The 17,719-nt window shown below is 30.2% G+C and overlaps 1 protein-coding gene across 1 annotated transcript; it reads right to left on the minus strand.

The window, feature by feature from the left end:
• Positions 1–233: 233 nt before the first annotated feature.
• On the minus strand, positions 234–16,977 carry LOC134706331 (uncharacterized). The gene is made up of 10 exons (XM_063565188.1): positions 16,546–16,977; positions 14,183–14,389; positions 12,758–12,930; positions 11,287–11,343; positions 9,100–9,221; positions 7,977–8,275; positions 7,200–7,324; positions 5,133–5,227; positions 3,074–3,162; positions 234–2,527 (listed from the first exon to the last, which is right to left on the minus strand). Exons 1-10 carry the CDS (start codon positions 16,882–16,884, stop codon positions 2,435–2,437), a joined length of 1,599 nt encoding a protein of 532 aa, XP_063421258.1. The 5' UTR covers positions 16,885–16,977; the 3' UTR covers positions 234–2,434.
• Between the last annotated feature and the right edge of the window lie 742 nt (positions 16,978–17,719).

Genomic DNA, 17,719 nt, shown 5'->3' on the forward strand with positions numbered 1-17,719 from the left:
TTCTTTTTTATATATTCAGTAAAAGAAAGCCTGATGGGGGTAAATATCTAATTAAATTAAGGTTTATCATGTTAATACCTTACAATAATAAATCACTATTCCATTGTCAAACACAGAATAAAACCTGGTAAACATATTTCTAGATTGGTACCAGCAATCTAAATCTTTAATATCAAAAACATAAAATATATATACTAAATACAATTCTTAATAATGAATATGACCATAAAATATTTTTTAAAAATATACATATAAATTAATGAAAAAATTATAATAAATTAGCAAGCATTTATAATTATGACAATATAATAATAAAATATGTCAATACACAATAATGACATATATTAACAAATTCAAATCATCAATATCTGTAAAGTTTTTAAAATTTACATCTTTGATAAAAAATATGATTTAAAGCAATAAAAATGTTATATACCTGTATGCATGTTCTATTATAACTAGTCAACACCGTTTTGTTCAAATGCTTGCAAACAAGGGTATAAGTTTACAGTTTTTGGGGGGTTATTAGATTGACATTTTTTTTCTGCAAAATATACTACAAGTTTTTCTCACAACCCTTTAAATCATGAGAAAGATGTCTATACTATTCAGACCTTAACAATTTTATACATATACATTTACCTCTTTCCCTAAAAATATGATCTATCAAAAACTTAACAATATAAAATAAGTAACAAATAGAACTGAATATTCAACTATTTACCTGTATTTTTCATAAAAATATGCACTTTTAATGCATGTACCCTCACTTTATTCATGAGTTCATGGATGGATAAATAGTTTCTCCTTTATATTCATAAAATAACAAAACAATAAACATGGAGAAAGTTTTTAGACTGGTTTAAACAAACAGACAGGAATTAACCCTGTGATTTTTAACCTGTTAATCAATTTACATTTGGAGAGTAATTCCACTTGCTCCAATATATATAACAATCAAAATTGTCTTTGCAACAAAACAAAGTTTCCTGTTATATTATAATACAGAGATGTGGAACTATACATGTATATGGTAATTTTTCAAGGAGTAGATTCACAAAGGGCTCATATTGGCTCTAAATTTTCATAAAATTGAACTTCAGTAATAAAAATTACACTGCTACTATATCACTACCCTAAGCATTCTACTGTAGCACTGATCATTATACAAGAATCTGGTAGTATGATTGATTGCATAATACCTACTAAAAGAATGAACTATGCTAATTTTTAGGACCCCACAATTCTATTTTTAACCAATGTCAACATAATTGCAAGAATATTATGCATGTTTCCTGGATCAACCAAAATCAAATACAAACATTAAATGAGTAATTGAAATGAGATATCTTCAAAAAAAAATCTACCTTACTTCGAAAATGAAATTTTCAAGCATGTTATTCAAATAGCTGCCGTCAAGGTTTTCATTGTTAAGACACGGAAATTGGACAAGACATATGTGAGTTGACATTCTATAATTTATATATTTGAAATCAGTTTCTCACTACATATTTATCCCATTATAAACATTTCAAGCTAAGCTTCATAAACTTCTTACTGAAAATTGTTTACCTACAGAGCAAAATTGCCTTTAACAAAAACACAACAAATAATTACTTTTATAAAACTGTAGTAATAAGGCTAAATCAATCAAATTTAATGTTAGTTCCATAAATTCTCATAACTAACTCATGTTAATAGATTTTTACTGATATTTTTTTTATCATTTTCCCCACCACTTTGATTTGGTCAAAATGATGTGTTATCTTACAAACATTTTACTTTATTTAATAACAAAAATAAATGGACAATGTGCCCATAGGATACAAACAATGCCTCACTTGCATATAAATCTATAAAAGGGACATAATTCAAGAACCATGAAACTACCAAATTTCCACTTGATCTATGTTTTGTAGTAATACCGGTAAACATTGTGTATACTTTTCTTAACATTTGCTGAGGCAAGCAAAACAGATGAACTGACAGTCAATGGGTAAAACTTGATGCCAACTTTGAGGAAAAGGGGGGCATAAAAAAAAAAAAGTTTTCACCAGTTCTCCTAAAACAAATAAGATATTTTTAACTGCTTAGTGATAAAATATCATGATGGTTATCTTTTCCAACAACTCATTAAGCTATTGATTCTTCTATAAACTGGTATCAGGACATTAATTAAATATATTTTAACACAGCTTCCAATACAGTAACCGCTCATTTTGTGGTCATAACCCTAAAAACACAATGTGTTGCAATTCATAGTTTCAACAAATGAAGTAGATGTCTGATTGATCAGAAAAATTCAAACACACTACAACTCATCAATGTCAACAAACCTTCTTACCAAATTTAATGTTTAATATGTTCATTAGTATCTTACTTCCTAAGTGTGGGTAAATAATAAATTAAAAGGTTTAATTTAAACTCCTACACTTCAACATAAGATGTCCATATTGTAATCATCTTGATCTAAAATTTTCTTCTGAAGTATACAGTCATAAACAAACATCTCTCCTAAAATTGGCACCTGAAATAGAAAAAAAGTAATTAAAAAAAAATGACCTCCAAATTCTTCTACTAAATATAGATTATTATTGCAGATCTTGTTTATCATCTTAATAACTTGTTAAAGAGTTCTTTTTTCCTGTCTTTATATTTTGAATAATATACTTTTGGCATGGCTCATCATTTGTATATCCAGCCATAGTGTTTTATTGTCTTTCGTTTTTGCTTACGGTAACTACTTTATCTATAGAGTGTTGATATGCCATTTTGTTATTCTTTGTTCTATTAGTTTTCTGTTTTATAGTGATTAAAAAACAATAACACAATGTTGACTGCTGTACCCCAACTTTTGAAATTTTTAATTCTTATGCCTTGTTTGGTTTGCACACATTTTTAAAAGTTAAAATACTTAAAATTCTCTGACAAAAAATAAATAAAATTGAAATATTTTAAGCCTGCCTTCTCTTTTTGTAAGTATTATATATGTATACCATCAAAAAACTTTGTTTCATTCTTATGTAATTAAAATTATAACAAAACACCTATAGAATAGATTAAAATTACCTACATTTTTCTTATTTGCTTGTGCACATTTACTTGAACCATTAGAGTATTCATCTAGACTTGCTATCAAAAAACTAAATGAAGCAGCAGTGCCTAAAAATAGATAAAAAAACATAATTGTAATGACATAAATACAGTACAGTTTACCAAAAGTAAATTACATAATATACACTAATGTGAAATCAAGGATTTTGAAAAAGGGAGGACCAGGGACCAATGAGATAGACAAAATTTGTCGCTGAAATGGTAAAAAGTCTAGATTTACAATAAATAAAGCTCCTTTAGGCTACGTTTTTTTAATTTGTTGGTTTACAGATTTTTCGCATAAAAAAGTCGGGTCGGTCGGTCGGAAAAAAAAGAAAAAAAATATCTTTCAAAACAGAAAAAATATGCAAAATAAATATATATTTCACCTTACTAACAAAACGTTTGTCTTATCTGCTGTTTTGTCATCATTTCTTAACATTGAGTTCGATGAAATATTATTGATCAGTGATCACGAACATCGCATGACATCGTTTAATAATTTCCTGTAAAAAAGAAGGGTTGCACGGACAAAGACGAAATTAAATCGTCATTTCACAAACAAGAAAAACAGATTCGCGTAGCTCTCAATCAATTCCAGAAAACTTGGTGAATAATGATCTTCAAGCACAAAAACTGATAAAGAAAAAAAATATAAAAACGTTGTACAAAAATAGTTTCAACACATGTGTCGAAAAACGTAATAGACTCGTCCACTGGAAATGACTATATCGGGTTAATCAGTTGTCATGCAATCCGGTTTTTATCCCAATGATCGAATTTTTTTTGTTATCTATGAAACAAGAAAATTTCAAATGATTTGTTAATATTCAGTACTTTAATTGATGTATTCCACCTGTCCACATTTGGACAAGTCTATTTCTCTGAAATGATGCAAAGTCTAAATCTCTGAAATGATGCAGATAGATATAGGAAGATGTGGTGTGAGTGCCAATGAGACAACTCTCCATCCAAATAACAATTTAAAAATTAAACCATTATAGGTTAAAGTACGGCCTTCAACACGGAGCCTTGGCTCACACCGAACAACAAGCTATAAAGGGCCCCAAAATTACTAGTGTAAAACCATTCAAACGGGAAAACCAACGGTCTAATCTATATAAACAAAACGAGAAACGAGAAACACGTATATATTACATAAACAAACGACAACTACTGTACATCAGATTCCTGACTTAAAGTCTATTTCTCTGAGATAATGCATCTTAAGGACTGATGACTAATAAGAGAAACGAACTTATTTTGTAATTGGTTTTAAACACAGGTTTCGTTCCGCAAAATTATTTGCGCAATAGACATTTCAAGGTCAGTTATAATTGATTTGTCTATTTTTAGAAACGTAAATTGGAAGTTTTATTTTTCACAACAGAAAGTGTTATCAACTTTGTTAATGATTAATGCATTTCATTTCATAATCTTAATTATTTTTCAGGGATAATGCATTTGTTAGGGTCGGCGGGAATAAAAAACGTGAAAATTAAATTTTATTTTTATTTTGAAAATCGGGTCGGCGGATCAGTAAACCAACAAATAAAAAAAACGTGGCCTCAGGGAGTTTGAGATGACCAGGGCAACTCCCTCAATCAGCCCCTAATACATACAAATCAACACATTTCTATGTAAACAAAGCATCTTTATCCCTTTTCAATTAAAAAAAAATGTGGTAGTTTTCATATCCCAGGTATATTTAATTTATATGATAATTAACTTTTTGATTTTAGAACTTTTCAATTTCTCGTGAAACCATTGATATTTGATGGTAAAAATATCTTCATTCCACACACTTCATTTATAATTATAAACTTAAAGTAACTGCCTAATTTTTCACAATTTGATCTGACAGTCGAAAAAAAAATAAATCAAACTACCTTGAAATAAAATTTAGCCCACTAGTTTTATGATAGTGATCTTTCACTTGAGTTACTGTAACAAGAAGTTGCAAAGTATACCACTACTAGTTATTCAGACTTTTACTGCCTCTAAGAAAGATGTGATTACAATATAACATTACAATTTACCTTTCTTGGCACCATGTTTCTCAACTAATTGATACATTTCTGCTTGTGTATGTTGAAAGATGCCTGAAAATGTAATCTGTTGACCTTTAAATACTCTGTAAATAAAATAACATTATTCATTACATTGCTGACCAACTCTGATATTTTTGCTTTATTTTGATGATCACAAAATACCTATACTGGTATGAACAACCAATTTATTCTTAAAGTCATATGAAACGAGTGAGTGGTGAAAAATAATGTTAGTCCAATTCTTGAACCAATGCATGTATACTCATAAACTTAGTCCTCTGTGCACAATTTTATCATTATTTTCGCAAATGTATCATATAATCATCATTTTTTTTTCTCTCTGTTTGTAATGATTTAACACATATGGCTGCTCATTAAATGCCTTGTTTTGAAGCTGAGTTTTACCGATTGTCACCTTATAGTAAACAAATCACAAAAAGCATGGGTATTGAGCACATGTTTAACATGTATAATCAGATATTTGTTTATTTCAATGACAGATCCATGCGTATTGTGGTCACCAGATTTTTACGAGGAGGATTACGCTCGGGTCACTATGCATATAGAAAATATGTCGGCAAATTGCTTCCTGGATGCAAGTAATTAAAAATAAGTGAATTTCTTCTAAATGTGGACAAATTAAAGAATTTTCCTCAGAAAAAAGTATATGTACATAAGTTGTATAATGAAAACTATCCAATTAGTTATAAAAAACATACTGTGAAAGTACTTTTATTCGTGGGGTACCAATTTTCGTGGTTTTCGTGGATCACTTTATCCACGAATTTAAATGTCCAACGAAATAAAACAACCATTGAGCAATTCAAGACATGGGAAGATCCCCATCGGTAGGTTTGATTACTGATATGATCTAGAGAATATATTAAATAACGCCAAATCTAAGAATTCTGTAATAGCAGTCATAGAACTACCACCGCATACAGGATTATACCCATTTATTCTTTAATACCTAAACTGTACTTTTGATTTTTTTACTTCTCTTAAACAAATTTTGATCGATGAAAGTCAGATTTCCAATATTGATATGCTAGTACGATAAAATATTCATTTTATATCATCATAGTTCTTGTACATATGGATAATTATTATTTTACGCTGGGTTTGATTTTGATAAAAATTATTTGACAATTCAAGATACGTTTATAGCATTTGTTTATGTAACTGTTTTCTTTAGGTGACATGTTTATGGCCTAATTAACACCTTCAATGGTCTTTAATCTGTTGATCACTTTATCATGGGTTAATTAGTGTTATCACTACGATCTATACGGATCAATGTTTACTTTGCAATTTCCTCAATCCAGACTATTTGTAACCTGGCTTTAATTTTTTTTTTTTTCTTAGAAAACTAAAATCCACGAATTTAAAAACCCACGAACATGTAAATTTTCCTCAAACCACGAAAATTGATACCCACGAATTAAAGTACTTTCACAGTATGCATATTTTTTTATAATTTGAGGTTTCTTATGACTTTAAACAGCATACTAATTTCAGAGAGAGAAAAAAAAGAATACAGGTATAATCAAAGATATTGAAGTGTATAGTGTTTTTTAAAATGACTTTTTAATCTATATCAAGCATTTAAAGAAATATGACATAGAATTAAATGAAGGTCATTATGACCTTAATTTCATGCAAATTTAGCAATATCAACAAAATGCTCATCTAAATATCTGTAAATCTAAATATGTCATAGTGACCTTGTTTTGATAGCTGCCATTAAACTCACTTAGCCATATCATCATCTTAACTTCATTACTGCAGATTACTTACTTTCTAATTATCTATTTTCCTACAGGCAAACAATAACTAAACATCATACCATTATAAGATAAAAAAAAATGTTTGCGATTGTATAAAAAAAGTCATGATTTTATGGATGTTCTTCAACTGAGAATGAAATTTTGGTGCTTACACAGTTACACTTTTGGGAGCAATCTAAAATTGTCTTCCCTGTTTATTTAATTTTATAATTGTTCTATCCTTATAAATTAAGGCAAAGAAATATGTACAATCCAATTGTATCCTTACTTTGTGGTCTTAGCACACAATGCATTTAATCCTTTTTCAGCCAGCTTTGCCTCATCACAGATATCATCAGGTGGATCATCACCAGAAGCTTTGTTAGATGATGCCCCTCCTTTACCTGTTGGTGCCTAAAATACACTTAAATATTAACATACATATTATCTTGCCAAGTATTATACCCTTATTTGCTATCTAAAGTATCAGAAAAGGGGAAATAGGTGTCTGACAGATCTAAAAAGCACTTCCATGTACAATTAAGTCACCACTGGTAAACTGAAGACAAAAGTATGAAGTCAATACGGTAATTCAAAATATTGAAAAAGCTGAGTATCTGCAAACAGAAAGTAGGTGTCTGAAGGAAACTCATCAATGTCAAGCTGATGACCAAATATAAAGTTATATACATGAGAAATGGGTAAACAACTATGTCTCTTCCATGAACAGACAGACGGACAAAGTGAATGTAATGTAGCTTGCACTTTAAGATTGTGAGTAAACAACCATTAGAATATTGGTTTTCTTATTTGTTTTAAAAAATTATCATATTTACTTTCATATTTCATTGATAAATTATATTTCATATTAATCATGTCTCCACTGTTAGAATAAATACTTTTTACTGAACCCAAAGCCTGAATTACAGTAAGTGGGATTTTTTTTCATAGCTTCTACAACAATTAGCAATAATTACATTACAAACATATATCTTTTTACAAAACATCTGAAAAAATAAAATTTAAAAGTAGCCTTATTCTAGATAATTAATACTCATTAACTAACCTTATATTTAAAGTCTCCTTTTGATCCAGTGTAATGCACAATGTAAGCTGGGATGATATGATGGCAGTTGAAAACCACCAATTCTTTCTTATCTGGTGACATATGCGAGTCATATCCTTTTTTCATTTCTGCTCCATGGATCAGTTTTGTACAATTGAATACTTTCCCTGGCAAAACCTGACAAAGAAGGAGCTGACTCGCTCCTGAAATGTATCCCATAGAGTAAGAGGGATATTCACTGAAGTAAACACCTTTACCATACCAGCCAGTATCTGTACGATGTGTAAATCCTTTTTCACCTACAAATAAAAATTCAAAGCTGTGAAAAAATAGAAGAGAAAAGAAACCCTCTGGAAGACTTATATAAAGTAAAACAAAATACATTGTGGAAAAAAACCAACAATTTAAAGACCACATTTTTGAAGATAACTGATAATGTTACATTTTGAACTGCTTTCTTTAACAATAAAGCTTTTAAGCAAAACAAAAACAACAAAACAAGATCTTCTGTGTATTTTTACTTGAATTTTAAGTACCTATGATTATGTAGCAAGGTAAAAGTGAGAATTGATTTTAGATTTTAATTTCAATCAAAGTTCTAAAACAGTTTCCAAGATTGTTACCATTGCATCCAATGTTGAATTTTGTTTTGTTTTGCAGTAATGAGAATGTTGGATTTAATATTGTCACTAGAATCTCATTCATGCATTTGAATGTTATCTCATTGCTTTAATCTCAAATTGTTGCCAATTGTCATGTCAAATATTAAATAATGCCCTTTTGGTCTCTTAATAGGAACAAATGTTCCTCTTCTTCCTTCATTCAGTCTTTGGATTAAATTGGCTCAAAACTAAAGGCACATGATTTGTCAGTTGAACAAGTCAACTAATACTTAGTAGCCAAACCAGGCAGGTAAGGGTCAGAAAGCCTTTATACTTTCAAAATTGACAAAATCACGAATTTTCCTCCCTGAAATTATAATCTGACTTATAAGTACATAATTCTATGGTTTTCTTTGAATTTATGCTTGCAACTTTTCATGAGATTTATCTAAATATCAAGATTGATTTGAAATTCATGAATTTATAAGTATAGTGTGTCTAACCTATATTAAAGATGTTACCTGGTACTTTAAAATTATTTTCAACAATAGGTTTGATATTTTTCTGTTCAGTTCCATGAAAAGCAAGCACTGGAAAAGATAATTCTTCTCCTCTTTGTTTCTTCAAATCATCCATTGATTCACTGAAATTTTAAGTTTCCAAATATATTTTTCTTTTGAAGAACATGTATATTGGTAATTGTGAATTCAGATATTATTTTACTGGGGAAAAAAAGAAAAAGAAAATTTGTACTGAATGGAAACTGAGTGGGCCAAAATATTGTCTCAGTTATCAAATAAATTGACAGAGCTTATCCAAAAACAGTTATCTTGTAAAAAGGTAAAATGGGTAAAAATTGATATGAAGCCAAAAAATAACTCAGGAAAGAATTCCATTCACTATCATATTGCAGATCTTGTATTGCTTATTCTTTTTTGCTTTTCATAGTTTCAGTTGATCAATAATAGTTTTTAAGATTATAGCCAAAACCAAATATATAGCTATAGGTGCAGATAAAATATCAAATGTATTATCAGGGACAAAAAAAAATTGCACAGCATAATTTGCTTTTGAATTTTATTCATCTAGGGCATGCTTTGTCTTGAAACTTTTCCAGATACACAGGTTTGTCTGTTACTTAAGAGTAAAAATTTTCAGGTAAAAACACAGCCATTATTCTTAATAAGAAGATGGTTGAAAAATCCTGCAAAAAACTTGCAGTGGGATTTCCTTTTAGGCATAGATGCATATTGCCTAACATTTCATAGCTAAAGTCTCATAATTCTGTCAACATCCAATTCACATTTTTGTTTAAAAGGAAAGAGTGCTCACTTTCAACCGGCGTTTTGCATTTGCGCCGATTTTTTCTTTCATTTGCGCTGATTTTTATTTTCATTTGCGCCTATTTTTTTACAGGTTAATGACAGGTGAATAGTTATTAGAAGATGTGGTATGAGTGCTAATGAGAGAACTCTCCATTCAAGTCATGTTATTTTTCATTTATTATAGACCTCTTCTGTTGGCCACTTGTACAAATCAAATGAATCATCAATCATAACATGTATATAACTGATGTCCCCTGCTCACCACGGGAAGGTAGGAGGAGGCCTACAAGATACATCTCCAGACTTTTCCTTGACCGTATCTGTAGTTCGTTAGCCTCTGTCTGCCGGACATCTGCCACATGGTTATGCTCATTCTCTGTTTTGACAATAGAATCCGTGGTGACTCTGGCTTTACACGATTGTATGGTACATTAGTAAGATATGTTGTTATGTTTCAGGACACTGACATTTGATATGTATGGCCCTCGATGATTAAAGACTTGACTCCTCGGCCCGTTTCAGTGTGCAATATTTCCACGAAATTCCAGAACAATATGAATTAAAATTAACATAAATGAACAATATTTATACCAGATTTTACCAATGGTATAGTACAGTACATGTACAAGAATTAACTCATTGAACCTTTAAATCTAATTAGGAGCAATTATAAAATCGGGGCAAATGAAAAAATGAAATCGGCGCAAATGAAAGAATTAATATTTTCAAAATCGGCGCAAATGTCATACGCCCCTTTCATTAATCCAAATAACAATATAAGTTTGAAGTAAACTGAACTAGGCATACCCAAGTAAGTGTCCTATTAATAAGACAAAAAACTTTTACTGAAGTCAGAGTGATCACAATTTGGTATAAAGATGAAATCAAGAAAAAGAGAAAGTGAAGAGTGAAAAAGAAAGAAAAGACAATTAATCATTATGCAAAACATCCTGCATCCATTAGTAATTTTATTAGATCCTCAAGAAATCTTCATAAATAAAATTTAAAGCCAAACGTCTCCAAGTGGCACTTGGACTTAAAATAAACATAACTGCATGGGCATTGCTTGTGAATGTCCATGAAAAAATGGGTTTTGAGGTTACACTAACAGTCCTCCTTAACCTTGTTAAGACAAATTAAAAAAAATTAGTTTTAACTGTTACATTAAATGTCATGTGCAATAGTCCAAAAGATACATTGATTGATTGATTGATTGATTGATTGATTGGTGCTGAACTCCACTTTCAACACTGTTGGACTGTTTTGAGGCAGTAAGTTTTTATCTATTGAAAAAGCAGGAGGTTCCAGCGAGAACCACCAACCTTTGGTTTAAAAGATACATATATTATTTAAATGTTTTTAGGTAGAATGACAAAGACTTACTGGAACTGTTTAACAAGTGGTGGATTGACAGCATACTGTACTTTAGTCACTGTGTAACTGAAAGTATCAAATACATACTAATTATGTCAAACAAATAACATAGAATTTATATATAATCACATTTATGTAGTTATCACTTCAACATTAAAATACAATATCCTTTAAAAACAAATTGAGAAAAGTGAATTTAAGCTGACCTGCTTTATCATTTTCCAAACTAAATTGCTACATTGCATTTTTTTCTCTTGTATTCATAGTTTTACATTAATTACTTTAGTATGTAAATAATTAACAATATCTATGTCTAGATTCTGCTAGTGAGGAATTAAGCAGTAAAGATATTTTTACAAACGAGTTTAATTTTAATAAGATTCACAACAGATAATTATGCATTCTTAATTTTTGGAGAAAGAACAAAAATGTGAAAAAACTTAAGCTGTGTCCTAAAAAAAGTGACAACTAGAGTGTTCTCTGAGACAATTAAAGCAAATCCTTTTATGTTTTTATTCACATTTTTTGTTTACTTTAATGAATTCTGCTATAGTGAGTTATCTTAATACAAAATGTAGAATGTTAATTTTGGCATTGTATTCACATTTCTCTTATATATATATTCTAACCCTATTTATCCTTTCGTGACCTGATGATTATTGTTATTTTATCAATGTGTGGTTCATTCGATCTCAGTAATTCATTGGTCAAATTTCAATTATGATGTCAAATTTTCTTGCTTTTCTCAGAACTTTTGAATTGAATTTTAAATGTGCATATTGTTATTTGTTTACTTTTCTTCATTGGCTAGAGGTATAGGGGAAGAATTCAGATCTCATAAACATGTTTAACCCCACCGCATTTTAGCGCCTGTCCCAAGTCAGGAGCCTCTGGCCTTTGTTAGTCTTGTACTATTTTAATTTTAGTTTCTTGTGTACAATTTGGAAATTAGTATGGCATTCATTATCACTGAACTAGTGTATATTTGTTTAGGGGCCAGATGAAGGACGCCTCCGTGTGCGGGAATTTCTCCCTACATTGAAGACCTGTTGATGACCTCTTGCTGTTGTTTTTTCTATAGTCGGGTTGTTGTCTCTTTGACACATTCCCCATTTCCATTCTCAATTTTCTTCCTATTAAGGTGTCCTGAAAAATGGTGACTATGCCTGATGACGTCCCATAAAAAGAACACATCTTTTGTGCAGGTCATTTTTGCCTGCATATTGTTTAAATATCATTAGAGAAAGAGATTCCATCACCAAATCTTGTGTTATACAATATTTAACCATTCTCAACAGTTAAATTTAAAATTTGAAAATTTTAGTGTCTCAAGTGGATAAATATTGTATTACACTGGATGAAGTGGTAGAATCTATAAAATATATAATACTTAATAGCTGCTTTCAAAAAACAAGAAAAGACAGAAGTTTACTGTGAGATGGCTTGATAATTTTTTTGAACATATATATTATATCGTTACTTATTTCCACTGCCACTGATCAGCCTATAAAACTGTGACTCTGCAAGTCTAAAGTGAGTTTGTGCAGCTGATCCTTCTTTATATGATCTCTCAGGAAACAAATCAAAGTACACAACCTTGTTTCCTTCCATTGCTTCTTTTTCTCCCTCCATCAATAATGCACCCCCTGCAACCTATAAGATATAAAACATGGAATTAGGGACTAGATCAGATAACCTCTCTTTTACCATACATAGAACCCTTTTCTCAATACTGCACAATTGTAAATTCAGAAATTATCGCAAGCATTTATTGATGCTATTTAAATTGGCATGACCAACCAAAATTTTGAGATTATATTTGTAATTATCTTGTTTTCAATAAAAGTTGCAAACATATATATGTATCAGAATGCCAGTTCTTATTATTAGTATACTTACCTTAAGTCACATTATTTGTCAGAACAAAAACCTATCAATAATTTTTGATTTTACATTTGTAAGTGTGTATAAACATTATTTGTTTGCAGACTAAAATGATAACGTAAATTGTTTACTTCAGTTGAAACCCTAATTGAATGATTATTTCAAAACTCTTATGTTTCCTTTGATTTTTGTTGCCTCCATGTTTGACAAAAGCACAATTTTTTATATTATTCTGAACTGACAGCCTTTCTGATATACTAATATAGTGTTGATTAAATAATTTCAACAATAAATTTCAAATGTACCGTGAATCCTGAAACAAAGAAATATATAAGAGCGTCCTGTATCTAGGTAACAAATCAACCAATAAAAATAAGGAATACTCGAAATAATTTCTTCCGAGTAAATGTAAACAGTGGTAATTATCGATTTCTATAAAAAAAAAAAATTACACCATTAACAAACCAGTAATTACTAGTTCTTAGTCGTCTGAATTGTCACCCATAACCATCATGAATGGAGGCAAAAACTCTATTTTTTCTCTTCATTAATAAGTTTAAAGGAGTTCTAATCAATTTTGAACATGACAAAGACAATATTGGGTTCTTCAATGGTTTAATTGTTAATAGTATACATTAAAATTGATACAAAAAGAAGGAAATAGGTTATTATCCAAATTAACACTAAACACTTTGATAAAAAATCTCCAGTTATGAGACACAACTAAACTCTAGCTGATTTTTTTAAAACCTACAGTATAACAGTTTAAACGAGAAAACTAACAACCTAATTAATGTCCAACAAAATTTGTGTAAAAAACACCTGTCACCATCTTATTATAAATTTATTTGATAAAATTTTACAAATCATTTTTGACTGGATCATTTGGAATTGTCCTAATTTGTCTCTTTGACCTTTTTTGAGGCAGTTTAAATACTTTTACACTTCTAATATCAAATCAGTGTGAAGTTTATTCTTCAGTGAAAGTCAGGTTGGTTCATGTAAAATTTTCACTAAATACCTCTTTCTGTAACCTATTCAATTCTTTGTCTTTCTTCTTTACTTCATTTTTTGTTGCTTGTAATTCTTCCTCTAGCTGTTTCTTTGCAGCCATGGCTTTTTTAATCAGTTCTTTTCTTTCTTCTTCTGACATCTGTGAATAGTTTTTCACAAGGGAAACCCCTCTCTTTAAAATGTCAACACCCTTCACTTTTTTCTTTGGTGATTTCTAAAAAGAAATAAAATTAATAAATATAAGTCCAAATGTCTTTTGTGCATAGGTCTATTGTTCCAAAGGATCTGTTGTAATAAAATTTCTTTTATATTTTACAAAATTTCTACTAAACCTATTTATAGCTATTTGAGAAAATTCAGAATTTATTACCTAAAATACTTCTGATGTTTAGTTTTGACATAACCATAACCTTTATTGAAATCTTATAAAACTGTTAGTGCTACACATGCAGATTAGATCACATCCTAATAAGTTGATCATGTGTCTATTGTTATAGTATTGTTCTGTGTTGTGTATTGTGTGTCACGTACAATGTAAATATGTTTGTGTTGCTATAACATGGTAATTACTGATTTGCAAATAAAGAATTTATTCATTCATATGCATGTACATGTAAACAAATTATCAAGATTATATATATGTTAATTTCCAGCAATATTCAGCTACTTTCCAAAGGGCATGACTCCAACTCTATTATTGATCAGCCCTGTTTTTAAATCATTAGAAATATTGCTTATAGTTAACCATTGACATAAATATCATTTTATTGAAGTCTGAAGTGCTATGTCGAACAAATGGACTGAAGTATGAACATTTCATTTTTATATGGATCAATTAATTCAATGCATTTCCTAAATATCCCTTTCAAAGTTAATTACTGAAAAATATGGATATCTTGTAAATTAAATTTTGCAAAAAGAATTGAGGTTAGTATAACCTTATGGAATGACACAACATTTAAATTCATTTAGAATGGAATAGACTTTATATTATAAATGTATATATATACCACTATTTAGGAATCTGCTGCACTTTGGACAACAACCAATTTTTCTTTGAACTTTTGTGAAGTCAAGTATTGGCAGACAAATAGCAATAAGGTGTATCTCAGAGATTCTCTTGATTACCAAATTTTACTTGGGTAACATCTAAGTTGAATTTTTAAGTTTTACTGTTGAAATATGAATTACTAAAGGCAGAATTACTGGACAAAAGCTATAGCAAATAAAAATATCAAAAATGAGAAAATCCCATTCCATTCATTTGCCATTTATATTCTTTTAAGTTTGATCAAACATCATGAACATGAGAAATATGAAACAATTCTCAAATGAGATTTAACAAAAAGACGTTTTTACACTTGTACAAGTATATAATGCAAATTTGTCTCCTATAATTACGTAAAATCACACAAGTTAATTCCTGTAAACTTTGACAACAATAAATTTGATGTCACAATTATAAAAAGCAAATGTTGCTTCAAGCCTTGCCTTCAGAAGGTTATTCAGAACTGATCTATAACAGGTCATTCTGAGACAAAAATTAGCTACATGTAAATAGTTGCATAGACTAACAACTAAGTTAGTAAATAGCCTACATTTATTATTCATAAGTGAAATTATGTGATCATGCAAAAACATATTCCTAACGTAACGGTACCCAAATTGCAAAAAGTACCCAAATTGCATCTATTTAGCAAAAATAGCAGTGGAAATCTTACAAGATTCCTAGAGACTATTTACCACTTGTATTTTTATGATCTGATAGTATGCACGTCTTTCAACATACATGTAGATAAATATATTTAGATATACACAAAACGTTTACAGTATTTATCAACAGATGAATTGTTTTACTGAAAAAGCAAAAATGTACTGAAACGTCGCCATGCGACGTCATCTTTTTTAAATTAGCAAATACAATATGTTTCAAGTATCCATTTCTTAAAAAAAGAAAAAAAAGCATGGACAAATATCCAATTGTTCAAAACATTTGAAAAAAAATAAACAAAGCTCTGTTATTCGACTTTTGAGGATGCAAATTTAAGCATGGATGCAATTTGGGTACTCCTTTAATATTACAGAATCATTGATGGTTTGGAGGTTAGTTGAGACCAAATTTTTATATGATTCCATATCAATTTGAAAATCTAATTGGTATTCCTATATAATAAAGATGGATACGGCTACAAAATAAACACAAAATGGAAATGTTTGTCTTGATCATAAAGTGACGTAGTTGAAAAAACTGTCAAAATAGGTGCAATTTGGGTACCGTCACGTTATGACTAAAGATAATGGTTAGTGATCCCAATCCAAACCAAATACATGCATAGTACATCTGTGCATTAATTTGGATGGTAGTTTAACCTTTTTGTCATCAGTATCATCATCTGACAATGGGTCAGTGTCATTTCCACTGTCTGTCATGTCTGTAGATGTCACTGCTGTTGGATGGGAGAACTCAGCAAAATGTAACAGATTTTTTCTGTAACAATTGGCTCCATATTTGCAAACTGGAAGTGAGGTACTGTCAACTAATGGTAAGGCATCTTTTGGTTTTGATGAGGATGGTTTATTGTCGTCGACGTCGTCTGCATGAGAAAATTCTTTGAAGTGCTGTGGATTTTTTCGATAACATTTCGATCCATATGGACAGACTGGTAAATCAGTTGCTTTAGCTTTCTTTTTTGGACTTGGGCCATACATTTTTTCTTTTAAAAAGCAGCCTAATTAAGGCAAGAATTGAAGAAAACAAGCCAAAACAGAAACTTGCTGACTGCTGGTTTTGTAAACAACGGGAAATAACTCTGTTATGAAATACTAATAGTTTGAGTTGATACGGACCAGACCTGGATATCCGTTACGGATTTTTTTCCAGACATACTTTTTTTCTTAATAGCTTTTGGCGAAAACCAATCTTTTCTTGGGCGACAAGTCGAAAACAACTTTTTTCTTTCAATTTTAGCATTACATAAAGTGGCAGCTGAGGATGAAACGTTTTTGTTTGTTTCTTAGTAAACAAAAAAATATTTAAAAAAACTGGACCCCCCCCCCCCCCCCCGAAAATCAAATGGTTGCTGCCTTAGAAGAAATCCGAAGTTAACTCAGTACCGCCTCAGTAAAGGAACAGGTATACATACAAATCAGATCTAAACTGAGTAGGCCTGTTCAGTCTGGGACCCCATGCAACTTTACCGAGGCCTCTGATATGATCATATATATATCAGTGAGAGTAACGAAAATGATGAAGAAGAGAAAGAACATTTACAATAATAATAATAATGTGTTGTACTACTATAAGACATATTTGATGGAATTGAGACATATGATATTATCATCGTATTCATGAATAAGACAAAATGAAAACATTGCTGGTTCGCTGTACTGTAAATATTTAACATGTTTAAGCCTTTCATTCATATTAGACATCATATAGCGTAGTTCTTGGCCTTTATACGTGACACCTGTACAGCTAGAATACAAATCACCACACAGTGACCTAATACGATATACAGGGTCAGTAAATTTCATATGGGATGTG

The sequence above is a fragment of the Mytilus trossulus genome, chromosome 2 (genome assembly GCF_036588685.1).
Source record: "Mytilus trossulus isolate FHL-02 chromosome 2, PNRI_Mtr1.1.1.hap1, whole genome shotgun sequence".
Lineage (NCBI taxonomy): Eukaryota > Metazoa > Mollusca > Bivalvia > Mytilida > Mytilidae > Mytilus > Mytilus trossulus.